Genomic DNA, 27,897 nt, shown 5'->3' with positions numbered 1-27,897 from the left:
ATCCCTACAGCATGCAACAGTAAGTCCTACATTCCTAAGCAACCACTCTCAGGCACTAAGGAAATGAAAAGAAGAGATGGTGGGGAAACAAACCAGAAAACATATCAGAAAAGGCTGTGAATATTATTGCCACCAATGCAATAATTATTAGCATTGGGTCCCCAGTTCTATATCCTTCACTGGCAGTTTAAGTCCCAGGGAAGAGGTTCCCAGTGGATCAATCATATTCGTGTAACGTTCACCGCGGTGCTTGGCCAAAAACGGACCCCAGTCAGGCTGTGGAGAACACACCAACTTGAGTCGCTGCAGTGTCAAGGAGAGAAGAAAAGAGTCTCGTTTGAAATTATGGAGCAGAATTACAACGCAGAAGAAACGAGGATAGGCTCATTTAAGATTATTGATGACGGCCCTGCAATGCTCCACTGCTCAGTGTTTGTTTTGCATAAAGTTTGAAAGATTAATAGAGGATAAGGTGCCCAGATTTTAATTATACATTCTTCCCTACACCATAGGAAGGAAGCTCGGAACCACTGCTACAGATTGCAAGGCTCACTTACTGAAGGACATGTGCACAATTACTTAGCCCAATGGTCTAAGCAGTGGGTAAATGCATTAAAATAATTGGATTTCTGTTTAGCATATTTCCCAAAAGTATACAAATGACCAAAAAGTACATTGCTATGAATGAACAAAGATTTTAATTTTGAGATAACAAAATGTTTCATTTCTAGCTGCAGGATAAAGAAAGGAAGAGAAGGTTAACCTGGCAAACAACAATCTTCTTCTCATCTTTCCGCTGATTTCTTTATTGAATATCTAATTTGATTGGCACATTTACAGATAAAAAGGAAAGAAAACATATTTCTGATGACTTAAGAGGGAACAATTATATGTTTATTACCTAATAAAGTGAATCAGACCTCTATATCAGTTATTTTAATCTCTGCCTAATTACCAGTTTGCAACTCTTACCTCCCAGATCAACCATAATAAATTTATGCAGCAGACTCAGTATTCAAGATATTCCAGGCTATGGCTGAAATAGCTTCAGCAAAAGCCCCTTCAAAACAGATTCAACTTCTTGGTGTTTCTTTGGGTGCACTACTAGAAGGATAGTAGGGAGAGCACCCTAGTAACATGTGGCAATGTATATGCCACTAAAACACATGTAAGTCAGAAGATTCAAAGCAGAACATTATGTCTCGTTGAGAGAAATTTATGAGAGGATGAACAAGTCCAGTTTCACATTAGCTCATTTCCAGTTGGAGCGGTTGTCTCCTGACCTATGCACTCCAACATGCTCTACTCAAGGGCTGAATGGCCCTTTAGACAAGTGGTTTTGTTGCCTAGTGCCAACCATGTACTTCGATGCTCTCCCTAGGGTGTCCCACCACTTAATATTAAATTTCTTTGCTCTATGTGAAGCAGAAAAGCATGTTTTTTTCCCTTAGGCATGCGTACTGCAACATATTGAGAGTCCAAACAGATTATTCTGGTTTAATTAGTTCTCTCTCCTTTTCATTTTTGAGGAATATAACAGCCCCAATGGGTTTTGCAGGAGAGCTGAACTGCAAAACTGGCTATGAAAAGGGGAGGCGAGTGTCTCTTTCTTATCCCAAGGAGAGAGCAGCACAAGCAGCACGCAGCGAGGAGAGAGCAGAACTGAGAAAGCCTCAAAGGCCAAAAAGAAGAGCATTGAACTTCTTCACAAGATAAGGTGAAGTCAATGAAGGATGAAACATTGACGTGAGAAAGACATTGTTGTACCACATTCTGCTAGCAACTGAAGAGCCAGTGGGATGGGAACAGCTAGGGAGTGGAGGTAGTAGCAGCCAGGGCTGGGACCCAGACAGGGAGCAGAGGGGGACTGACATGTTACTGGAGTGGTAGGGGGAAGCAGCAAAATCCAATTTGCAAAATAAAAAAAAAAGCAGCATCAAAATAAAGCACCACCTGGCTTACTTTTAGGCTTAGGTGCCAGAAAGGATCAGCTTATTCAAGAAAAATAAAGAGATGAAGAAGCGCAGGAGGAAAAGATTGCCAGGTAAGTTTTATAATGAGTAGTTTGAGCTGTAGAGCATGAGGTCTCTTCATATGTCTTATTCCTGAACTCCATCAAGTGACACAGTCTCCTGGAGTGCACCCTGGATGACTCAGGCATCCAACGATCTCATACTCTGCAAACAGGCGACTCCTGACCGACGCCTCCTACCACTGACTGCTGGGCTCACCCTGACACGATACGCACCAGCAGTTGATGCTTTTTTACATTTACATGCTGCTTTTGCAAAAAGGCCAACAGAGCTAGAACAACTTTGTCTCAGTACCACCATACTGGGGCTTACAACATTCGTCATACCTTCTAGTTCTTACAAAAGCAATCCCTTAACAAATTTGAAGCCCTTTTTTGAGTAACAGGAAATTGAAGGTCTGCATTTTAAATCAACTGAGCATCTTTTTGAAACACAATAACTAGCTTACCAGAAAGTAATCTTAGCACTATTAGACATTCAATATCACAAAAATCAATGTAAAATAAAACAGACAGTCTCCTGTGACCATATTTTTAAGTGGCAAAAAAAAAAGGCAGAAGAATTACCTCAATAAATTTTCCTGGAGCTAGGTGCATTTTTATCACAAACATAACTGGGATCCAGATAACCGAGCAGGCCAGCATCAGCCATCCAAGCACCATGGACCAGCCCGGATAGTGGTAAGCTCCGTAAGTCATTGGTTCCCATTGGTAGAAACTGAAGCAAAGAATAAACTGGAAACAAGGAAGGGAAACAAATATGTTTGAATAAGCAAAACAAACCTGCTATGCAACAAACGGTAGGTATCCACACACAGAGTCTGAATACATGGAATACAGACAAAAGCAAATACACCTAAGGCAGGGCACTCCAACAAGCTGTAATAAACAGGTCAGAGCCTGAATCTAATGAGTTTCATAGAAATCTTGCAAAATCCCACAAAAAAATCACTGTATTTATGCCAGAAGAATTGAAATTAGAAACTTGCCCCTAGAGTAACATGCTTTATTACATGGTCTATTGGCAGTTTTACCTAATGTGATTATGCTAAGTTACTCCATTTTACTTACTGTATGAATAGCAATACATCTGCTTACATTTGTGCATAATTCAGTAACTTTTGGGAAATGCTTGTGCTTGCAATAATTGCACACAGAAGATTTATAGTAGTATAACTAGGTGAAGGCACATATAAAAATGATCAGTTTTATTTCCAGAGATGTGGAGTAATTGAAAGTCTAATATTAGACTATCCACACGTATCAAATATTAGCTTTACAGAGGCAATAACAGAAAAGAATGTATTGCTTGGCTTTGCTTTGTCTTTTTCAATTGCATAAAAATTGAATTACGACTGATTGGTGTCAATTTATTTCTCACCTGAAGTTCACTAAATATTACATTTGGAGGGAACAACAACAGAACATGCAAGCTTGAACGGATCTCATTTGCTTTCCAAATTTGCTTTCCTAAAGAGACAACACAATTTCCCATTCCCTGGCTGTGATTACTGGCAGTAATCACAGCTAAGAAGGCAAGCCTGATCAGTAAGGGAACCAACCTACTTGCAGAAAAGCTTTATGATTCTCTTCAGAAGTGTAACAATAGGTCTAAGGCAGCATCTTGAAAACAGCCATTGGAACTAAAAATAAATGATAAAAACCCCCATGCACAGGTCTTTGTTTTTAACAAGGCCCTCAAGAGAAAAAAATACATTGGTGTTGATGTTATCCTAATGCTGCAGATTAACCTGGGCTATGTCTTCAAACTTTTAAAAATAGATTTACAAACAATACCTATATGTTGTCGCATTTAAACAACAGTTGCCACTGGATAGGTAAGAGAGATCTACTTGTTTCTCATGGACAGCAATGATATACTTCAATGAAGATAATCAGTAAAGAAAATCTATGCTTGAAAGTAAAACACATTCACGATGCCCATTGCAGAAATTGTTCTTGTAGAAAATTCCTTTCCTCACAACTCAGAATTTTGTTGAGCTCAATAAAACTCACTCGTCCCCATGCACGTGAATTCCTGTCTGCAAAAACTAAACCCTTTCAGTTTTCAGGGCGAAAAAAAGAAAATCCAACTCATTCCTGAATTAACAACACTAAAAAGAAGTTACCAGCTTACTGCAAAGCCTTTTTCTCCTCCTCAGAAACGAAAGATTTACCAACATTTATGCTGCACTAAAGAACAAATAGGTTCTGCCCAGCACGTAAGCCAAAATATTCCTTCTCTGAAAGCCAAAATATTCCTTCTCTGAAAGAAGCGACTGCAAAGGGCTACAAAGTCACCGTTTTCCTTCTTCACCCCTCCCAGATGATTCCGTACTTAGTTATTCTTGCAAAACGTGCATCTTATCAGAAATTCTACTAACTTTTCTTGGGTTTTGCCTAAAAAAATTGCTGCAAACTCGCTGGAACTATTTAGCACTGCTGTGAAATGATGAGTTTTTAAAATCCTATGCCAATACTGAGAATCTTGCTGCACTTGTGGTCCAGACTTAGAATCATAGAATCATAGAATCACCAGGCTGGAAGAGACCCACTGGATCATCGAGTCCAACCATTCCTATCAAAAATAGGAATTGAGGAATAGGACTTGAGGAATTTCAGGCTCTCTTTAATATAAAATACTAGTTAAAGAAGTCTCAGTTGCTTGATACGGGTTTAGTGTTTGATAGGAACGGTTGGACTCGATGATCCAGTGGGTCTTTTCCAACCTGGTGATTCCATGATCCGCTGGATTATGGAGTCCGAGCAAAATTGAGAGCGTTGCGGTCTTTTTAACACTCAACGGCGCTCTAAATTTGAAGTAGAGAATCACCTCGGGGATTTGGGTGGGAAGAGAAATAAAATATCGTTTAAAAACGATAAAAATGAACGAAAACAGTCGTGTTTTCAATGGAAAAACCGTCTCTCCCGAGCGAGGCCTCCCCCCAGCGCGGCGCCGGCAGCCGCTGTCCCGCAGCGCCACCTGCTGGTGGCGCTGCGGGACAGCGGCTGCCGGCGCCGCGCTGGGAGGAGGCCTCGCTCGGGGCAGCGCAGTTGATCCAGCGCTTTCGAAGGCAAAGAACGCCCTTCAGACGAACTGAAGCGTTCTGTACTCATTATAGTCGTAGAGAGCAATAAGGTCTCCCCTCAGCCTCCTCTCCTCCAGGCTAAACAACCCCAGCTCTCTCAGCCGTTCCTCATAAGGCCTGTTCCCCAGCCCCTTCACCAGCTTCGTTGCTCTTCTCTGGACTCGCTCCAGAGCCTCAACATCCTTCTTGTGGTGAGGGGCCCAGAACTGAACACAGGATTCAAGAGAAGCGTGGCCGGCAGGGTGAGGGAGGTGATTCTGCCCCTCTATCACCTGGAGGCTGAGAGAGTTAGGGATGTTCAGCCCGGAGAAGAGAAGGCTCCAAGGAGACCTTATAGCCACCTGCCAGTACCTGAAGGGGCTACCAGAAAGCTGGGGAGGGACTGTTCAGAAATGCTTATAGTGACAGGACTAGGGGGAATAGCTACAAACTGGACGGGGCAGATTTAGACTAGACACAAGGAAGAATTTCTTCACCATGAGAGTGATGAGGCACTGGCACAGGTTGCCCAGGGAAGTTGTGGCTGCCCCATCCCTGGATGTGTTCATGTCCAGGTTGGATGGGGCCTTGGGCAGCCTGATATAGTGGGAGGTGTCCCTGCCCATGGCAGGGGGCGTGGAATCAAATGATCTTTAAGATCCCTTTCAACCCAAACTATTGGATGATTCTATGAAGCGACAGGGGACAGGACAAGAGAGAATGGCCTCAAGTTCCACCAGGGGAGGTTTAGGCTGGACATTAGGAAAAAATTCTTCACAGAAAGGGTGATTGGGCACTGGAACAGGCTGCCCAGGGAGATGGTTGAGTCACCTTCCCTGGAGGGGTTTAAGGGACGGGTGGACGAGGTGCTAAGGGGCATGGTTTAGTGTTTGATAGGAAGGGTTGGACTCGATGATCTGGTGGGTCTCTTCCAACCTGGTTATTCTATGATTCTATGATTATCTAGAACCTAACTATTTTGACATTTGCAAAAATATCTCCATCTTTGCAGCTAAAACTTTGTCATTCTAATTGCACAGTACCATAGAATTGTGTTGTTGGAAAACGTCTTTAAGGTCAAGTCCAACCACACCTGTCCACTACTAAACCAGATGCCTGAACAACCCCGCCTACTCATCTTTTAAACACCTCTAAAGATGGTGGTGACTCTACCACCTCCCTGAGCAGCCTGTTCCAGTGCCCAATAGCCCTTCTTTTAAATACCTCCAGGGATGGTGACTCAGCCACCTCCCTGGGCAGCCCCTACCAGTGCCTGAAAACTGTTTCAGTGAAGAAATTTTTCCTGACATCTAATCTGAACCTCCCATTGCTGCAACTTGAGGCCATTTCCTCTTGTCCTATCATCTGGTACTTGGGAGAAGAGACCAACGCCCACCTCACTGCAACCTCCTTTCAGATAGTTGTAGACAGTGATAAAGCTCCTCTCAGCCTTCTCTTCTCTATTCTCAACAACCCCAGTTTCCTCAGCCTCTCTTCATAAGACTTGTTCTCCAGCCCCTTCACCAGCTTCGTTGCCTTTCTCTGGGCACATAAACCTTGCCAAATTATGTCTCTTAGATTAGGTTCATGACTAAAAAATGTTTTTTCCCTTGCTCAGCCTCAGAACAGGTCGGGGATCCCATGATTTCTTCTCCCTCTCTATGTGCGTTTGTATGGGTCTAGATACATATTACTCACACACAGATGTACACTATAATCCAAAAATGCTGGTATGCAACGATATGTCATACCAGCATTTTACACAAACAGGGAAAGGCTATCACAGCATCGTGTGGAGATTCACCATTCCTCTCTACCAAAATTACCACTACTTATGCTCTGTTTTGTCTGCTACACACAGGCAAGAACACACGTACACACCTGTGTGTAGGTATCTGCATCCAAAATCTAGTTATTACCACTCAGAAACATCATAAATAAAAAAAAATTGCAACAAACCTGTTCAGAGAAGACATTAAAAATTTCTTTCTGCTTACTGTTAAAATAGTTGGGGTCACAAATGCCCAACAGACTCTCCAGAATTTGCTTGGCTGGAATCCAATCATCATTTCTATATCTTCACAAAATCTTTGCAATCCTGTAAACAAGCAGAGGTAAATGCAATTAGGTGCAAAAGAAATCAGTTGCCATTTGCAACGCAGTCCTCGTGACCTCCCTTGTGTCTAATTAATTAGAAAAACAAACTCTGTCTCATTGTTTGAAAACTTCAACAGAGGATCTAACCACACAGTAAAAAAATGAGACTGTTGTGGCAGGAACAATTCTAACAAAATATTTACTTGCTAAGGATTAAAGGAAAATTGAGCTTCTGCATAGAGATTAAGAGTTTAGTTTGTTTTGGGTAAAAGCATTGACAGCATGTGTAGGTCAGCTGCAATTAAATGTATACTTGTTATATTTCACTGTGAAGATGAACACCTATTTCAGCACAGACACCATATAAGCTTCTCTATACCTACTATGTGACTGGGAGACAACTGAATTGCTCAGCACAGAACTGATAATGTCCTGTTATTTTTTGGCTGAGATGTAAAAGATATCTAGAATTATTAGAGAGTACCTGCAAGTATTTTTAATTGTATTCAATGTTGTTCAAACAAACAGATCGACTGACACGTTATTTCTTCAGATTATTGCATCGATTGCATCTATAAAGTTACTTGAGTTAATAAAACATGAAAGATTGGAAAAGCAGTATTTCAGTCATCTCTGCAGCTCTCTCCCTGGCTGTGCCATGCAGCTGGAAAAGGTGTGCTGGCCCAGCAGCTGCTATTGCTGATCTGATAAAAGCCATCTGCTTTTCAGCTGTGTTCTGCAAAGCTAATTAGTTAAATGGCCTCTACTCAGTACAACTATTAGTAATTTATCCAAAAGTAATAAAAATAAAATTGTCATTTGTTCCAGCTTTTCTAAGGGTAATGCAAAGAGGGAGGTCTGGGGGTCCAAGGCTGAGCTCATCCATCACACAAACATTTCATGTTAAGGCCAGTTTTATCTAATAAAGCAGGTGATGGTCTCTGTCATTTAAAACCTGCAAAGCATTACTCTGCAGAATTTAGTCTAACTTTTATGGTGTGAGGACAGGGATGGAGCTTAAATATTGGAGAGAAGTCATCGAGTAAAGGAAGAAATACTTGGAACCAAAATAATAAACTAGTTGATGTTCTTAGTACCCTTACATGCAGTCACTGCAGCTGCTGAATATAAGAAGATATAATCCCCCAGCTTGATCCACCTTATTTTTAAGTTTTTCTGTTTATATCAAGGAGAAATAAGTCTATCCACCCGACTGTTCCAAGAATTAAAAAGGTGAGAAATAGTAATGATTCATTATTCTTCTGATGCACCTCAAAGAGAGCAGCAGGGTCAAATAGTACTAGGACAGTCATAAAGGCTCAGCTCAGAGTAAGCCAGTTCAGGCAGGGAGCACGTCAGAGAAATAAAAAACGTGTTATAATACTAAATAGAGAAGAAAAATTCAGAAATTAAGCAAGAAGATGGCTGTGCAAGAACTGTATTTAGGAGAGGGGAGAAGTACAACCTGCAGGACGTTAAACTTGGAAAACTAACACAAAGTGACCCAGATGTTACATGTTTTGCTGCAACTGAACGATTTGTCCCCGTTTTATTTACCTGCTTATTACCGTTTACTGCATCATCTGCAGTGAGAGGCTTGGGAGATGCTCACACAGTGGTCATCCCTTCAACACGCTGTGGTGGGAACAAAACTAGTTTTAAACTAATTGCAGCAGCACAAGGTATGGGCTGAAGGGTCTTCCCATGAAGTTTACATCTCATCCAAGGACCTCTCCTTCAGCCACACTTGCTGCTGCAAAGGTCTCCCTAAAGGGATAGTTAGCAGGGGCTTCTGCTTCAAAATTTATGTAAGCTTCATGCAAATCTGCACAGATTTGTTTGAAAACCCAATTAAAAAAAATTTAGTCCCTTCTTGGAATTGTCAGTAGATATTCACAGCTTCAGGAGTCTAATCCATGTAAACAGATACGGGGATTCCACAGTCCACCACTCTCTCCCAGACTAAAAATAGGTTTGTGAAGTTTCACAGAATAATGGAAAGGATGCTTTAGTTAAGAGAATGCCGATTAAATCTCAAGATATCTGGTTTGCCTCTCAGATCAGTCAGGCCTGCTGCATAAATTTGGGAAATAAACAATATGTGATATTCCATATCTCAATTTCCACTCTCTAAAGTAGGATGATGTATTCATAAGTGCTACAGATATAAAATCCATTAAAAAGGAGAATGAAAACAGAGACAGACACATCCTTCAATACTCTGCTACAGGTAAAACATTCAGAATACGCTGCAGCAGTTACCACTTGCTCTAATGACAAACCTTCCCAGCAACAGACTGAGGAAAAAGCACATCTAGAAGAATCATGAATACAGTTGGTCATACATTTTTGGTTTCCAACAGTGTTTTGCTCAAAGATCTTGATATTTAGCTTCATATTACAATATGCAACAGTGAGAATTATCCTGACGATTAAACTAATACCCACAGCTTTAAGCTATTCTTTACCAATCCCGCATCATATTCTAAACAACTGGAGAATAAACATCTATATCAGCACGTGAAATGAAAAACATCATTTGACTGGATTATGTAACATTGACTCTACTGAAAAATAGATTATTACAAGGAAATAACCAAGTGTGCCTGGTTTTAATTTAAAAATCTCAACAAGCTCAGCAAGCAGAACATGTAACAAGAACTAAAGACAGATTTATTTCATCATAAAAGCACCTGCCAGTATTGCGCCAACCTGCTTGCTATGAAGAGCGTGTGTATACAAAGAAAGGTGGCAGTGAAGTGTAAAACAGCAATTGTCAGGGCTTGAAAACTTATTATGCCAATTTTAAGCAGTGCTTGAAGGAATATAACAAGAGCAGCAGCTTTGCTTGTATTAACAGCATGCAAATCACAAATATACAAGCTGTATTCCTGTAAACGGTCCTTAGAAAAGTAGTGTTAATGAAGTAGAAGTAGCTATGATATGCTAGTCAAGCAGATAATGGCTGCAAAGTAAATCTTTCCTTTTTCCAGGGAATAACCTTTGAAATAGTTTATAACAAAGGCTTTACTAACATCTGTTGATTAACCATCAGTTGGGACAGAGAGCATAGAAAGGATGATTTGTAATCGGCAGATCTTCTGCAAGTCTGATTACATTAAAGCAAAACGTAACTAAAAAAATTTCTCTATTCAAGTTCTTTTGCAGTGCTATAACTATTCCTGCATTGTTTTATATTTTTCATAAAAGTTAGCGTTTTAAAGAATACTAACTTTGTTGGGCAAAGAAAGCACTAGCCAGAACAATTTTGATTACAAGCCTAATAAAACATTATTCTGCAAAGACAGATTTGTAGTGCTTCTGCCACAGTGTCCAGAGCCAGTATTTGACCCCTATTTACCTTCACCCTTATTTAAAAACACGTAGAACAGAAATTCTACAGATTTAATAAGGTTTGGGGTTATTTACAAGTATTCTAAGCAATGGAATTTTGTCTTGCACACTGATGGCAATGGCTTTAAAAGGGTCAGACTTTGGTACAGACCAGGTAATGCCGTAGATGCTGCTGGCCAGGAAGAGTGACGACATCTAGGGCATTAACGCAGCATTGTGCAGGCATGGTCTCAGCAAAGAGATGAGGAGGAAGAAGTAAAATAAGTTCCAACAAACCCTTTAGCATTCCCACTCACCATCTCTTATGGAATTCCATGGATTTTAGGAAAGCTGGAAAATTGGTCAGTGTAATAACCAGACACTAATGTTTCGGATGAGACATACCTGGTGGTGTTCCCATAGGAACACATAAGTCTTAAACCTGGTGGTATCTGGGGAAGGAATGAGCAAACCTTGCATGTCTGCATGGAAAATGAAGCATAGAGCAATGGCAAAGCTTGCCAGCTCTGATTTTTCAGACCAGGAGTTCTGCTAAATAACTGCCAAAATCCATCTCTAGACTTCACTTCAGGAGATATCGCAAAGCATTACAGGTGGGTTCTTCAAGGAGACTTGTTGAATGTCAAGACGATAGCAGTTGCCAGTACCGTTTCACTCACAAAGATTACACTTCTAAACCAAGTCTAATTAAAATACTTACGTTTCAGTGACATAAAAAGTAAAAATAATTTTGGTCAACAGAAACATAATTGGTCTAAATCAGCTTCTCTGTCAGCGTTTAGCCTTTTTCCATTGTATTGTGTAACTTTTCCTCACTAGGTCACATCTGACTTGACTTGCAGTCACTCAGGCCTGCTCCCTGGACTGGATGTCAATGGAGGTAAAATACACTTCTGTATTTCCATGAAATCAGAGATAAAAAGGAAGGGCTCAATCCCTGTCCTGCCTATAAAGTTAATTTCTCAAGCAAGGGAAACAAATCAAATAAATTCTGCATGTTTTGAATGACATACTTTTCTTAATGCATTTATATTACAGAGTGGACCCCACAGCATAGGCAGATCTAGGTATCCAGTGCACAGGACTAGAGCCTAAGACCATGCTGCTACATATGCACCTTCAGCAGAACATGTCAGGATTGTTTATATCTAGCTGATAAAAAGAATATATAATTAATTCCTGTCCACAACAACAGCAAAAACAGCCTTGTCTTTCATCCTTAACACTGAGATACAGATCTTCCTTTAATTTTGATGGCAAATTTTAAGTGCTACCACCACATTCCAGACACTAATTAATCATGTGTTATGTAGGGAGATTTTTACATCTCTACCACAACCATCTGAGGTCACACATTTCCAGGAATCAACTTCCTGAAAACGCTGTACAAATCTGGAAGCACATCACCAACTAGTATCAACTGATGTTGCTACAGTAGCATCAAGGTAATTGCACTCCTTTATAGTAGCTGTGGAACTTCTTCTTACTTTAATGTACCTCAACATGGATTGATATCACCAGTGTTTCCACAGTGTGTAATTAATTGTTCTGAGTAGTTGTGTAGTCTTGATTCTGTGTTATGGACAGATGGACTAAAGGGAAGTCTGGATATGTACACGGAAAATAAATCCTTCAGAAGTTGTTAAATGATACCACTTCTAGCTCAGGAAGTCTCTGACCCTAAAACTGTTGGAGCATGAAAGAGCCCCTGGAGAAGTGTCACTGCATGCTTGGCCTATTATCACACCCATTTGTAAGGATTATCTTTAAGCCATTGGTGGGGAAAAGATCCTAGATTATATGGAAGTCTTGAATGCATAAATTTAGGAGAATCCTATAGTAATGAAGTCCCTCTATGCTTCCATTCAAAATAATGGAATTCTGAGGCTTTCTGTTAAAAAAAATAAATCAATAACAAAAAAAAAGCGTTACTCCTCTCCTTCAGAATTTCATGGTAACAGCTGCTTTACCATATACTAAAATGTTACTTTGACCCAGGCTGTCCGATAACAGTATTTTTCCTTACCATATATATAGGAAACTCCAACAAGCTCAAAGATGGCAATGATGACAAGAGAATAAGAAGCTGCATAAGTGTCCACAAGCTGTAACATATACATTCCACCCTAAAGAAAAAAAGGATAAGAGAGCCATTACTTGTGGCATATACCTGGTATCTCTCTTCAAAAGTGCCACAACTCTAACTGGCAATAGGATAGGCAAAATGGGCAGGAGCAGGGCCCAGGACACTCTATCCCAAGAAAGAATCCAAACATGGACCAGAACAGGCTCATGCAGCATTATAGTTGCTTCCTTCTAGCTGGCTGAATGCAATATGAAAAAGTAGAGTGTACATCTGACTCTGGTAGCTAACACACCTTGGGAAGACATTGGTTTCAGATTAAGGATTGAGCTGCAACAAGACTTTCCACCAGCAGTGTCTCTAACCACTTACTACGTCAAAAGCAAAATCACCATTGAAACCAGGAATACTGTAACAGTGAGTCCAGTTCATCTCTTTGGAAAGGATATAATGCCTTATCTTCAGGGCAGAGGTTAAGCAGCATAATTCAAGTGAAGGAAGGACTGAATCCATCCTAGGCTTTGGAACAGCTAAGCGGGGTTGGTAGGTCATGAAAGAAAGAAAAAAGGCAAGGAAAGGATGAATGAAATAGTAAGATGGGTTTTGTGAGCATCCTCTTGAAATTGCTGAGAGTTTATAATGCTGGAGGAATTAGCGGACAAAAGACACTAAGGAGTATCAATGACTAATGATAATTTCATTATTAACTCCAGAGTTAGCCAAGACTATCAGTATATATCATATCTGGGAGGGAAGGCACACAACTACTGTGCATGTTTGTATGACATATAAAGGGTTTTTTCTTTAATTAATAACTAAATTACATGAATTCTATGAAGATGTTTGGATAGGGAAGGTTTTTAAAGTCTGATTCTCATAAAGATTTGAACAGAAGAGTCTTTTAAATTCATCTAATTCAGAGCATCTGTGAAGAAAAGGCTTTCGGACTCGCCCAGTATCTTTGTGTGTACGGCAGAATTCAGCTTAATCTTTTGCAACTTGCACAGGAGGTGGATGGCCACCAGAGGGGGACTGGGGACAGACAATGATGCTCAAAACCAATATTATTACCTGAGTGATCATAGGAAATCCCATGATGAAAAAGGCGATGCAGCACCCAAGAGTGAACAGTCCTTTGTGCGTACGTAAGTATTTAGGGAACTCATCCGAAACGGAGGTCACTATGGTCTCAATAGTAGCAAACTGAAAGATTTTTAAAAAAAAAATCATTTCAGTGCACACAATGTACACAAAGTGGTTCAACAGGGTATATTGGCGTATGAGACAGAACATTTTGAAATCCAGGTGTTAAATGCTCAGATGTCAACACCAAAGCTTCACCCAAATGATTTCAGCCTTGATGGCCTTGCTTCAGTTCTCTTTCTGGAAAGTGGTTCACTGACCACATGGAAAATTGCAAGTAATCTCATGGTCCTCCAAACAAATCAATAGAAAAAGCAAGAGGAAAAGAAAAGGAAACAAAAGCAGTTTACCATAGTGTCCAATCCAAGTGTCAGAAGCATCAAAAAGAATATTATAGCCCAGAACGGAGAGAGGGGAAGCCTAGTTAAGGCTTCTGGGTAAACCACAAAAGCAATTCCAGGACCTAGAAATGAGAAAAATAAAGGTTGTTAATGTGATGCAAGATATCTTATTATTGACTGAACAGAAAAGAGGGAGATGTGAATAGTCATGTTTCAAAGTATAATACAATATTATTTTGCTTGATAAAAGCAAGAGCAATCAGATTCAGTCTCTCCTATTTACAGGAAGATTTAAACTCTGCAGAATTTAGCCTCACATGAGTAATTCCCAATTTGGCTATATGTTTCAAAACACTCAAATGCTCCTACTTCCCAAGCTACAGAATACATATTTAATCAGTTCACTAATATACTGAACCAAACATGAAAAATAAACAAGAAATCATGCCCTGCAACAGTTTCTTTCCTGCTCTGTCATCAAATTCCTACCACTATCCCTGCCAATTAGCAACCTAGCCTTAGATCAACATAGCAATCATCTCCACCTCAATTCTGTAAGGATAAATAGAAAATAAGATACACAAACTCATCAGCACACAGTCAAATCAACAGGAGAGAACACAGCGAATACACAGAGCTGATACCAGATACCAGGTAATAACTACCATGAATCTAAAACACCAACAAGAAATTCTGAAATAATGCATGGCAGAAAAATAAGGAGATGGGTGTCTCCTAAAGCCTTGACCAGGAATTTTTCTTTCACTGTTGGTTTGATAACTTGGGCTACAGTTTTTATTAATTGTATAGAAAAATTATGTCTACGAGTATGTTTATATTTGCCTGGGGGAAAAAGCTGTAGGAATGTGATTGCAGTACTACAGTAGGTGGCACTTCTTCACTACTTATCCTAGCGAAAGGAGTGCCCACTTCAAGCATGCTGATGGATGTTTCCTGTCAGGTCAGATACAAATTAGAGCCACGTTGTTCCAGTTCCATGAACCATGCCATGAGAAAGGGCTCCAAACTCATTGTGTCCTGGCTTTTCTAACCTGGATTATTGGATCCCATTTCCTACAGTTTCCCTCGCTATTTCTGTTCAAAAGAGAACTGTTGCTGTCTCAGTTATTGAGGAAAGACACACAGCTGTAGCAGCATGTGAAATAACTTCCACAGGCAACTTGTGAAATATTTGGAATTCCTTGTGACAAAAGAGAAATAAGAGAGTTAACAGCAACGTAAAAATAAAACAAAAAACACAAACCACTGTACGTGACTCAGTAAATGTTGTTGCCTTTAAAATGTGCTGCAGAAAAAGTGCTTTTTTTACTAGAAAGGTACAGTCCCAGAGAGGTGGTAGATGCCCTATCCCTGGAAACACTCAAGGTCATGTTGGACAGGGCTCTCAACAACCTCATATGGTTGAAGACAATTATGTCTCTTGATTAAAGATCTCTTCTTGACTATTAGAAAAAAGGGATCTGTTTGTACTAGTTTCCTGCATGTAGAAGTTTAATTAAGTGTTGGAATAATGAGCTCCCATTAATCACACTTTTAGGTAAAGTTTAATTATAGAATATGAAAGTGCACATCTCACCATCTTCGCCTCTAATAACTCTCCGAGACATCACATGTCACGGATCATCAAAGCACAGGTAAAGAGTAACAGGGAGGCTGGCTTCTATTTTCTCTACTCTCAGAGATTTAGAGGGATGTGAACTCTTTCTAAAAAGCTATTAATGCCAGGCAAACTCCAAAAGTTTTGTATGTCTTGAAACAAACAAATAAAAAAACCGCTAAATTATCTTGAACTTTCATTTTAAATTATTGAACATTTTCAGCTGCAGTATGTTCTTAATCAAACTGAGAGTAGAACAAATACAGATTGTACTGTCTTTCTCTCCATTAGAAGTGTTTTATTTGTTCAAGTACATCAGTTTTTCCTGAAAGGAAGATTGTGTATGAAAAATATACTATGTATTTCAGATTTATACTGGGGAGGAGTGTTGTCCTTTCCCATTTCTATGAAAAATTTCATTCAAGGTTATAAAAACCTGATAAAAATGTTGGGCAGGGAGAAGGGCTGGCTCTTCTCCCCACTTGCTGAGTCTGCTTTTTACTTCTGTTAATTCAATGTGCTAACTCAGTCTGCAATTGTGCCTAATCTTCACTGTCTCCCTACTGTACTATCATCTTCTATTATGAGACTAAATTGTCTTTCCCCCTATCACAGAGAGCAGTGAAGCCTCACCCTCATGAAATATTTTTAAATGGCCCGAATGGGCTCTTACAAACGCCCTGACAGCCCTACACTAAGATTGTCTTGTGACAGCTTTTTTCACATCCCCTTGAACAGCTGCTGAAACAGCTGGAAGCAGAGAGCTCCTGCCTGTGTCTAGTCACTCACTCAAAGACCACCAACAAGCACTCCACAGAAAAGGGATTGCCACCAACTGCATTAAATGTTGTGCCATCTCCAGGGAGATGAACCAGCTAAACTCTTTCCTTCACCATCTTTAACCATTATGTCTCTCCAATCCCCTGCCATCCATCCCTTTGGAGCTTCCACTGCATCTTCACTCAAACACGTCTTTTTTGACTCTAACTCCTTACAAATAACTTTGGTGAGTGGAATGTGGTTTAGATTTTGGGGTTAGGATTTTTGTTTTATTATTTCAGGATGCAGGGAAAGTCTAAATTAAAAAAAAAGATCAATAGAAATTCCTAAAACACCTGGCCTCTCATGGGTTTTTTCAAACATGATTGTCTAATTCAGCCAGAAAACGGGGATGAGAATGAAACTTTTCTTTCACTCTTAGCTGACTGCAGACCAAAAGAAGAGACAAGCGACTCTGAATACTGAATTGATATTACATTAGCTTGCAAGTGCAGAATCCTCTGCTCACACCCTCTCTTTCCGATCCTCCACATCACAAAGCCCACCATCCTCTCATCCAAGATTCCCACCATCAGGCACAACTTTAACCTTGAAGAGGATTTGACAAACAGCAGCAGAGACAAAGGAAAAGTCCAGTAATCCCTTAGACTATGTGAAAGAGATGTCTCACCCTACCTCCCCATCTGGCATTTGCAGAAAAATTTGAAATGAGTCACAGCTTGCTTCCTTCTCCTGGCAAACATATGATAAAGAAGCTTCAAGTAATATCTTGACTTCCCAGTGTACTTCCCAGTGTACATTCTCCCATACAGAAATGCCTACAAATTGTTTATTAATCTCCTACAGTTTGGAACCATTATTCCCACCTGCAGTGTCAATGCCAATTACAGAGCTGAAGGTGCCATCAGGGGCCTCTCTAAGTAACGAAACGTCAGCGTACCCTACCTTGGTCTGCCACAGCTTCAATATTCACTTTGAGCTCATTTGCCATGAAGCCAATAACTGAGAAGATGACAAAGCCTGCAAATATACTTGTGGCACTGTTGGTACATGTGACTATCAATGTGTCCCTGAAAAGAAAACACAAGAATCCTTGTCACCTTGTTGCAAAATATACAAGGGAGGGTTTCATATGCATTTCAGGAATGTGTCGCATGAGCACACACATCCTGTGGGAACGCTGGTAAAAGTACAACGTTACAGTTATTGGGTATATTTGATGCCAATCAGAGATGACAGAAGTTTTCACACCACCACCAGTAATCAGCTGTGCAAGTGTCCATCACCTACGTGCCATATAGGGAGCCACAGGTGACACAGGAGGTTAAGGACTTGGGCTCTCGGTCTCTCCAAAAAGGGTCACAACATGATTTGTAACACAGTGTTTAAAACTCTTCCTGATGTGCGTAACTGCTCACTCTATTACATAGGGACTGACTGCCACCACCCAGGTAAGACTATTTTTGTCCCATATCTTTCCTGTATTTATGAACAAAATTTCACTGTTAAGCTTTCTGTACCTTGCAGCACTCGCTTAAATGCCTGCCCATCTGTAGAGGATTCCTCAGCACAATTTTCTGTTGTCTGTTACAGGAATATCAAGAAATGCATATCCGAATGTCATATATGCTGGGTAAGTACATGTGACTTGACAGGAAACCAGCCCCAGGACCCCCATCCATAATTATTACACTCTTGATAGGATTTTTATTTTTTCTTCACAATATGTATGTCCAGAAGATTTCTCCTTAAACAATTTAAGAATTAACTAGTCACTCATGTTAAAAGTTTGGGGGGTTATAGTTGTCTAGAACTGTGTATTCCTACTGCTATTTGTTTGTCAGCAACTGAATGAAATAAAGCCTGAAAAGCTGTCAAGAACCTCGCTGAGCTGGCAAACTTCAGGAATTGCTAGCAGAGCATCTCTTAACAGGAATTACTAGGTTCATTCTTCAGAATTCTTCTACAGAAAAATATGGTAATGTTCTGTTTGGAATCATCATTTGCTAATTTCCTTCCAAAACCCGGGTAAGTTTTAGGTAAAATATTTTAGGTATGCATTATGAAGTGAATTTATGTAATTTTACTGCAATTATAGGTTATTTAATGATGTTTAAAAATTACACATAACTGAAAACTCCAATTCTGTCTGTAGTTTTAGAATGTAATGAATATAACAACTAAAACAGAAAATAGTCATGCTTCATCTCTGTATTCAAGGTATATTGTAAAATTAAAAAGATTAGAAGCATTAAACTTTTCTAATTATTTCTGTTTCAGTCTCCCATATCCCTCTCTAACATAGGTAAAACATGTATTTAGTATTAGACCTGCAAGATCTTTGCACTTCATTAGCATGTATTTCATTCAAATTTTCATTAACATTCTCCAGACTCCACAAAACGTTGCTAAATTGATGCAAAAAGGTAGCATGACACTTCTCCCATTTTTTTGCCGTGATACATCGAATATATTCATTCACTAACAAGAAAAAAATCAAATCCCAGGACAAGAAGCTTTGAAAATCAGACCGAAAGGATTGCTGTGTGGGACTTACTCAGGCTGCAGCGCTGTTACTTATTCATCCATATTTTAGGATATTTATATTAAGTTACTTTTGAATACTAGTAGGAAATGGCTTTGAAATACTTCTTTAAAATCCAGATCCACATTTCCTTTTAAAGGTAAGCATTCTGTTCACAGTACTTAGCAGTTACAGGATATGGGAGTTCACATGCCAAGGAGAGTGTCCTTAAAAGTCTTGATTTGGGAAACTTTTTAAGCATACTCTTGGGACAGTCCCTGTGCATGATGGTGGCTTTCCTGAATCGGTACCTCTGTCACTACAGAAATCAGTAAAGGTTTGCTTCAGTAGCAACAAGACAATTAAAGACAATAAAGCAGCAGTGTGGTGTTCTACTAGCACCACTTGCTTTCGGGTTTTCCATCTGCAGGCATTTATCTGGCACAGTTTTTTACTGAAAAGCTAGACTATGCCACAAGAACAATGACCTTTTTCCTCATAAGAGAGCTTTAAGTGATTTCAAGTCAAAATGATTTAAAATTTCACAGCCTGAAATAACCTTTTACATGTAAAATCACAATAAGTGTAACTGGAAAAATAACGACAGTCAGGAGAGACAGGAATCACATATATAGAAATCTGGTGTTAAACTCATGAATGTCTCATGATAGCAAACATAATCCTCTTCTACACATGGGTTTTCTTCAGCAGAAGCTGCCAACTGGCAGAGTTTCATACCACTGCTCGCAGCTGTTGACTGCTTCCCAGATTGTCTTTCAACCTAAACCTGCAAGTTCTGAAAGTGGTGAGCCGATAGGGACTATAATAAGCCTAAGGGTCATTTTGAGACTGGTAGATTAGCATCTGGTAAGAAGGCACAATATATAAAACAAAAAACACACAAACAACCAAAAAAGATTAAATAAAGCATACAAACAAAAAAGGAGAGAGAGAAAACAGAGGAGGGTTTTTCAAACCAGGTCACTGAAAGTTAAAAGATGACTGTTTTCAGACCAGACCTGTTTAATAAGACCAACAGGCTTCACTCTCACATACCTGTAGCAATTATTATGGAATTTGTTGTAAGAAGATAGAGTAATAAGACCTCCCCACGCTGCAGATAAGGAGAAGAAAATCTGAGTGGCAGCATCCTTCCAAACCTAAGTAAGATAGACATGAGAACAAAGAGCATCAGCTTCCGGAAAGAGTATTGGAAAGATCAATAACGTTACTGTTAGGACATTGACACACAAGTAGTTTAAATGAACTTTAGAGCAATGGATGTCAATAAAACTTTTAAAAGCAAAATCCTGCCCCAAAATACATAGTGCCATTTGATGAGGAGTACTGTTCTTGTTGAGTCCATATAAAATGATCATGTCACCTTTGCTGTATATGGAAGGCACAAATATTCAAACTACATTGCATGATACTTCAGTTCAAATACATTTAGTAAAGAATGTACAAATCAAGGTGAAAATCTGCAGTGGGTTCTAATGGCTTATCCACCACTATTATTTATGGTCCTAAATAATACTTTATTTTCATTATAAAAGTTATGATGCGCTACTTATGAATGATATGGCATTAAAATTTACTACCTGCAAGCAGTCAGTTCTTCATCTAGCTGAGAATAAAATACAGATCCCAATTCTGGTTAAAACTCCAAATAAAACTAAAAACAGAAGCCCGCTTGGATATTACTGAGCATTTATCCAGGGTTATACAGATACTTAGCATATCCAGACAGCCCCATTTTGCAAAAGGCAACAGTTCTCACCTCCTTTATTGCACAACGTGGGATCAAAAAATGCTCATATTTAATGCAAATTTAATTTCAGTATTGTTTGCAAGATTTAATACTCCCATCTCCAAAGGATCAAAATACCCATTACTGCAGAGAGATATTAAGGCAATTAAGATCTGCTCAATTCATCCAGGAAATTGCTTTCAGCTTTAATTATCAATCTATCAGTGTGATATCACACTGCTATTGATGGAGGAGGGAAAAAAAAATGGTAGATTTCCTGAGGTGCAGATAAAAATCCCTTTTAATTTTTTAGAGAATAGATCTAAATTATAACTCTCAGCTCAGGCTTCAATTCAGTCTTCTTCAAATCAGAATTGGCCTCAAGACACTGTCACTTGTGTACCATGTCAGACATGATCCATGGATGGATTTAGGTCTACACAAATACAAATCCATGTGTACTTTTGGAACATGTTTTGCTGGCTTTGTTGGTAACAAAGGGCATTTTAGACATCAGCTGAAATCATGAGCAAGCCAGGACAGCTGAAGCCCCAACTCATAGCATCAGTGCTTAAAGAGCAAAGCCAGGTACCAAGTCTCTTGCCTCTGTCCTGTACTACACAGCAAGTAGCTTTGTTTCTTACAAGGCAGGAAGGATCACAGTCAGTCTATTTGCTCTTAAGGAGTTAGATTAGGATGTATGATTTAATTTTGTTTAATCTAATGTCTCAGATACACTATTCATAATGGTATTCTTTCCTCAAGGAGTAAAAAAATATTTATTCTGACCATTTCTTGAGAAATGCAGATAGGTTTACTATGTTACCTATTAAAGGTTTTATGTGCTTGATCAAGTCAAAGCAGTAACTATTAGACACCAGCGTACAAAAAGCTGTGCTTCCTTTTTAATTCCCTGTTTACCAAATGCACCTACTCCAAGAGATTCAGGCGAAATATTAAATATGAATTAAATACCGTTACTATAATAATATATGTAAAAATGCTATGTGCACACAAATAACAAGCATCCATTGCAACAACATTCCAATTAAAAAGAACAAGTTTCCATAGATGACAATACTGCACGCATAGAAAAGTCTTGCAACAGACATGAAATCTGTAAGAATTATTCACTCTAGCAGGGTTATAAGTGCAATAGTAAGCCCACCATAGCATCAATTAGCTTCTCCCACTTTGGTGTGATGAAGTACCAGATTCCAGCTCCAGCTCCAGGTAGAGTTACTCCTCTTATAAGAAGGATGATAAGAACTACATAGGGGAACGTAGCTGTAAAATACACCACCTGGACAGACCAAAAAAAAAAAAAAAAAAGAAAACTATTATTGAAAGGGTTTATTTGGGTGTAGAAGAAGAGAAGGGGGAAATATAAATATTACATTATGGCCCAAAGAAAGCAATTATTCAGACTCACAGACAACAAAGTTATGAGACTTAAATTTCTTTATTTTTTTCCTATATATTTTTCTGTATTTAACTAAGCCTAAAAACTTTTATTACTGCTTGAACCTCTTGATAATTACATACCACCATGACAATATTTACTGTCCCAAGGCAAAAAAAGTCAGTGCAACGATCCAGATAGACCTAATCATCACTATGCCTAAATACACAACAGAGATTGTGTGTTTAATGTCTTAATAATTATCTAGTAGAGATCAGAACTCTCTCCACGGTCAAATAAAATGGCTAGATTACGGCCAGTTAAGCTGTATGCGCTACCCAAAAGTGCTTCAAATCCTTTTCTCATTAGCCTCTGAATCTTACAGGAACCAGAACCCTCTGAAGGGGAGTGACTTTTGAAACTACTTTCTCAGCTTTCTCTTTGGTCTTTCAGGAAGTTGCCCCAAGAATTTTTGTGCAGTGAATATACTGAACTCATCCATGCATAAATAAAGTTTTTATATCCCTGACACCAAGGAGTCAATATTTTTCTTTATTGCTAAGGCTCACTTAAATATCTACTGCCACATCCAGCCCCAAGTTATTATCCCATACATCATCTCTTTCTTGATTCTGGACTTTCATGAAACAGTTTTTCATATCACACTAGAGGGTGGGGGGATATAAACTTTCTCCTGGTACTCCAAGTCTTCAGATTTTATGCTAATTCCCATGCTACCTCTTGACAGATGTTGGCAGCTCCTAGATGCAAAGAGATGGCTTGGGATCAAAAACCCTGTGCCCAGCTCTAGAAAATTCATAGCTATCTCTGCATATCTACTACTACTTTCTACTAGAAGGTATCTAGTTCTTTTGCTCCAGCTATTTTATCATTTCCGTCTACTCTTTTTAAATAAGGCAGATTGATGCTATGTCATCATCTCAACGTTTTAACCTGCATGCTAATTGCAGTGGCATTGATGGAGAAGTCTCAGATACGTGGGTTTCACTAAAAAAAAAATAAAATAAAAAAGCAATACACCCAAACCAGTGTTGGAGCTGAAGAAAAAGCTGCATTTCTCTGCTTAGACTGCTGCCTGGCCAACTTATATGCCTGTACTTAGATGCTGATGAGGGGACTTGGTCCTTCTTGACACAGTTGCTAGTTAGGAGATATGGTAAAAAGCTGCAAATCTGAGGGACAAGGAATAGGATGACATGGGAGGTGTCAGAGAGACAGAGGAAGGAGCTGGGTTACCAGTGGGAGGAGTTTTAGGAAGACAGCACAAAAATGTATGGGAAAAGAGGACACATACTGCCACTGCTCACACTTGCCATAGAACAATTTGAGTGTGGTTCTGATTTTAAAATGTTACTTAACATCTTAATTTATATCATAATTTCCCTGATTACTGTGACGTACAAGGTGACTGCAGAGTTTTAATGAACACCACACAGAATAGGGAAGGCTGCTGAAAGCATCTTTTCTGCCATCCAACTGCAGAACACAGCTCAAGGGCTCATTTTAAAGTTACTGAAAATTAGGGGATAAATGCTGAACCAAAATAATCTTTTTTTATGTTTTGGCTAGACAAGAAAACACTTATAGGAAAAGGGCATTTAATTAAGACTTAGCCATTTACTGAAAATAATTGTCACTAATTCACTGCCTTAAACACGCGTCAGAACCCTTTGAAGCAGCATGCTGCATCTTGGAAGTGTACAATGACAAATATTTTTCTTACTTTTCCTGATGACTTGATTCCTTTAGCAAGGGAGGCATACACAATCACCCAAGCTAGAAAAAGAGACAATGCCAAGGGCCATCTAATCTCACCAGGATATTCAATCCCTGCTGAAATCTTCAATACAAAGTACCTAAGAATAAACAAAAATAAATATTTTTTTTTAAAAAAGGGGGGGAAATTCATGACAGTAACTGCAGGCAGCAATTCAGTGCAGCTTCCTACAGTATTTTGTTTTGGTTCAGTGTTCTCAGTGGTTCCTCTAGAAGGTTCCAATGATTCTCGCCATGTATTATTTTATTTAGCTGCATTGCAGTAGTAGATAAAAATGCCAGACATGGGCCGACACTCCAGCTGTGCTAAGCACCGTAGGAACTGCACACAAATAATCCAGCGTTTGAAATTTAGCTTTCATCACTCCTACACACATAAAAAGTGGGTATCGTTCACTGTTCCTCAGTAATGTATTTCTAGTCTTCCAAACGGTGATTTGTTGTCTGTTATACGTGATTTTAGAGAAATATTCATATAACGTCTCTAAGCAAAGATAGATCTTACTTGAAATATTCTTCACTTCCACTGACAAACGTTTTGTTTCCTCCACTGGTGAAGTTAACCATAGTCAAGTTTGGATAGGCACTCATACAGAAAGTAGAGTTCTTGATTTGTATTTTTGGGTGGTCATTAATAATGCAGGAATCTAGGAACAGAAGAGAGGAGGAGAAGAGAGAGAGAGACTAAAAACCCCTTATCTTATTTTTTTTTTCAAGTTGGGTGTAAAATGACAATAAAAAGCATTAGATCACACACATTACTTGAACTTTTGCTCTGGGCTAGATTTGTGGAACGCCTTGCTTATGGAAGCCACAAGGGTTTGAGAGAACTGAGTCTTAAAATTCTTATCTCACGATTTTCCCCTTTATCTCAAACGTCTAAGGCATTAAAAGAGCCCGAGAAGTGAAAGCTCTCCAGCCTGCCCCCGGGGAGCAGGGAAGCTAGGAGGGGAGCGGCTCTTCCAGGAGATGGTCTGATCCTTTTGCTTTTTCCCCTTTTCGAGCCGCTGCGCGTTTTGGCCCATTTGCAAAACGGGTTTTCGTTGTTTTTCATTAAAAAAACGAGCCTCGCTGAAGCCCAAGAGGTTGCCTTTAACAGAAACCAGAGGCTGTAGCGTTTTGTTCCCTGCTTTCTCCCCAGTGCAGAATTTTTACAGGGGGAAAAAAAAAAAAAAAGAAAGAAGAAAAGGGCCTTTTTTTAGCATTGTAGTTGAAAAATGCCATTCATCCTTGAGAAGGAAAAACGTAAAAGCTGGGGAAGGGGCTGAATGATGCAGATCATTTCACAGAGGCTTGGGAGGCGACAGTTCCTCCGTGCTGGGAACCTCGCCCGGCATCCGCAGTCTCCGCATCTCCCAGGGGCGCAGCTGAGTCAGAGAAAGCTCTGGAAACCCACCAAGGCCGCAGAGAAGGGATTTTAAAAAAAGAAAAAGAAAAAAAAAAAGAGAAAAAAAAAAGAAAAAAATGAGGAAAAAAAGGGAAAAAAAGAAAAAAAAAGAAAAAAAGAAAAAAGAAAGAAAAAAAGAGAAAAAAGGGGGAAAAAAAGGGGAAAAAAAGGAAAAAAAAAGGAAAAAAAAAAAAGACTTGAACTTACCTAACAAAAGTTTGTTTTTATCTTTACAGTCTGGCGTGTTCCACGGGTTGTTACAGGAAGCCCAAGGTAGCACGGGTACAAAGGATGCAAAAAGGTAGAAAAGTGTGTAGCACAGGATAATATTGTAATATATGGCTATTAGAACCGAGATGATCAGCATTGCGATGCCACAGCCTGGAAGAAAAAGAGAGGGAGAGAGAACAACGGGGTGAATGCCAAGCGGAGGAGCAGGCACAGAGCATCATCCCCCCGCAGAAAGGGGCTCCGGGAGGCGCGCAAGTTGCGCGCTGTCGCTGCTGAGGCACCGGGAGAGCCTTTCGCATGCGGCTGCGGAGCGGGGGCGGTCCTCAAGCCATGCGAGAGAAGAGGGGGTGCCGGTCATGCTCCCCAAAAGCTGCTCCCCCAGCTCACCTTGCAAGGCGGGGATGGCTTTCCAGACCGACACCGGCCCCTGACTAGCGAACTGCCCCAGGGAGACTTCCAGGAAGAAAATGGGGATCCCAGCTAGAGCCAACATCATCAAATAGGGGATGAGGAACGCACCTTGTGGGAGGGAGGAGGGGAACAAAAGAGAGAACGACCTGAATCATCGCGCACGGGCGGGGGGGGACGCGTCTCTTCGTTCTTCACCTCGGGGTGAACCCACCTCCTCTCCACCCCCCCCCAGCAACCCCCCCAGTGGCTGCTGCAGCCTGGGGATGGGCTCTCCTTGGGCCCAAACGGGTCCGTTCCTGCCCGTCAGCCTGGGGACAGCTTAGAAAACACCCGCAGCTATTAAAAATTTTCTGTTTGTTATCAATTCCCAGCCCCGACAGGAGCTTGGGAGGAGGGATAGAAAAAGCAGCTTTCTGCACGCCCAGCATTTGCCCAAGGCAACGCTGGTTTTAAGTGTGCATTTTAACACCCCTCACTCCAAAGTTCTTACGTGTAAAAACGAAAAAAGAATCATAAAATCACCAGGTTGGAAGAAACCCACCGGATCATGGAGTCCAACCATTCCCATCAATCACTAACCCATGTCCCTCGGCACTTCATCCACTCGTCCCTTAAACACCTCCAGGGAAGGTGACTCAACCCCCTCCCTGGGCAGCCTGTTCCAGTGCCCAAAGCTCACTCTTTTTTTTTTTTTTTTTTTGTAAACATGAGTTTTGGGCTTAAAATCCCTAATTCTCTCACATAAAATATTTCTTACGCTCTCTACTCAACTGTTTTCAGTGCTTATATACACAACAGCCCCTGTTGATTGCCCTGAGCAGAGGGAAAAGGCTCACAGCTGCGGTGGGTTGTAGCAGTAACACCCACCGGTGTTTAAATTACAGCCTCCGTTGGCAGAACCTCTAAAAATAAACTACTTCTTCCCCTTGTGAACTGTTAACGTCACAAACCCCCCCCCCCCCAGCTTCTCTTCTCTATTCTGCTAAGCAGCATTCACTCTATTTCAAACGATTATTTTTCAATCGGATCACTGGGAAATTTAAAAGAAATTCCCCAGACTTCTCGACTCGGATTCAAACGCTCTCGTGTGATTTTTTTTCCAGATTCCAAAGTCCCTTTTACCGTCCTCTCCTCCCTCTCCTCTTTCCCCGCCGCATCCTTTGCGGATTCAGACCCGATTGCGTTTAAATTAGGCAAAGGTGGTCCCGGAGCCCTCACTCTGTGCCAGGGTGTGATCAACCCGGCTCTTCGTTTTCCTCCCTCTCCTGCCAGCACCAATTGCAGGTGTTTTTAAGGCAAGCGCTACCTTCAAACGAAATCTGGTAGGAGCCCTCCTGCTTTCAGAGCTTGACCAGCAGAGAAACCCACCCAGGGTTCTCACTAGGTGGCTGATGCTCTGGAGGTGCCCCCAGACCCAGCCTGCCCCCTCTTCCCTCGTGTTTTCCCCCTCCAAAAAAAGCAGGGGCTGCCGACTCCGGCACGTGTGGTACTGCAGGTAGAGAGAGACAGGAAAAAGCCATCCTACCTCCCCCATTCTTAAAGGCCAGGTACGGGAACCTCCAGACATTGCCCAGCCCCACTGCATAACCCACCATGGAGAGGATGAAATCCAGCTTGCTGGACCAGTTCCCTCGGGCTTTATTTTCATCCCCTACATCGTCTTCCTAGAAGGGGGGAAAGGGGGAAGAGAGGGGAAAAAAAAAAAAGGAAAAAAAAAAGAGAGAGAGATGGGAAAAGTGCCACTTTTGCAAACAAGCCTCGCGGTGCTGTGGCTGAGGGGTTCACTGGAGGAAGAAGAGGGGTGCGGGGAGAATCATGGAATCATAGGATCACGAGGTTGGAAAGGACCCACTGGATCATCGAGTCCGACCATTCTCAT

At 40.4% G+C, this 27,897-nt stretch overlaps 1 protein-coding gene across 1 annotated transcript; it reads right to left on the bottom strand.

The window, feature by feature from the left end:
* Positions 1-147: 147 nt before the first annotated feature.
* SLC6A5 (solute carrier family 6 member 5) lies at positions 148-27,642 on the bottom strand. The gene is made up of 14 exons (XM_069856984.1): positions 27,544-27,642; positions 25,995-26,126; positions 25,584-25,757; positions 24,495-24,636; positions 23,937-24,069; positions 21,959-22,093; positions 20,097-20,200; positions 17,462-17,586; positions 14,128-14,240; positions 13,706-13,837; positions 12,578-12,677; positions 7,098-7,198; positions 2,600-2,767; positions 148-303 (listed from the first exon to the last, which is right to left on the bottom strand). The coding sequence occupies exons 1-14, from the start codon at positions 27,611-27,613 to the stop codon at positions 148-150; spliced, it is 1,785 nt and encodes a 594-aa protein (XP_069713085.1). The 5' UTR covers positions 27,614-27,642.
* Between the last annotated feature and the right edge of the window lie 255 nt (positions 27,643-27,897).

This window comes from Phaenicophaeus curvirostris, chromosome 5 (assembly GCF_032191515.1).
Source record: "Phaenicophaeus curvirostris isolate KB17595 chromosome 5, BPBGC_Pcur_1.0, whole genome shotgun sequence".
NCBI classification, from domain to species: Eukaryota; Metazoa; Chordata; class Aves; order Cuculiformes; family Cuculidae; genus Phaenicophaeus; species Phaenicophaeus curvirostris.
The sequence above is the reverse complement of the archived record's forward strand: the minus strand, read 5'-3'. Positions and strand labels throughout refer to the sequence as shown.

What these genes read in the sequence shown, in the direction of transcription:
- SLC6A5 (XM_069856984.1), bottom strand. Translation starts at nt 27,613, where the DNA reads ATGGTGGGTTATGCAGTGGGGCTGGGCAATGTCTGGAGGTTCCCGTAC. An exon ending in GAATCAAGTCATCAGGAAAA is followed by an intron (nt 22,094 to 23,936) that starts GTAAGAAAAATA and finishes TGGTCTGTCCAG; the next exon opens with GTGGTGTATTTTACAGCTAC. An exon ending in TTCCATAATAATTGCTACAG is followed by an intron (nt 17,587 to 20,096) that starts GTATGTGAGAGT and finishes TTTTCTTTTCAG; the next exon opens with GGACACATTGATAGTCACAT.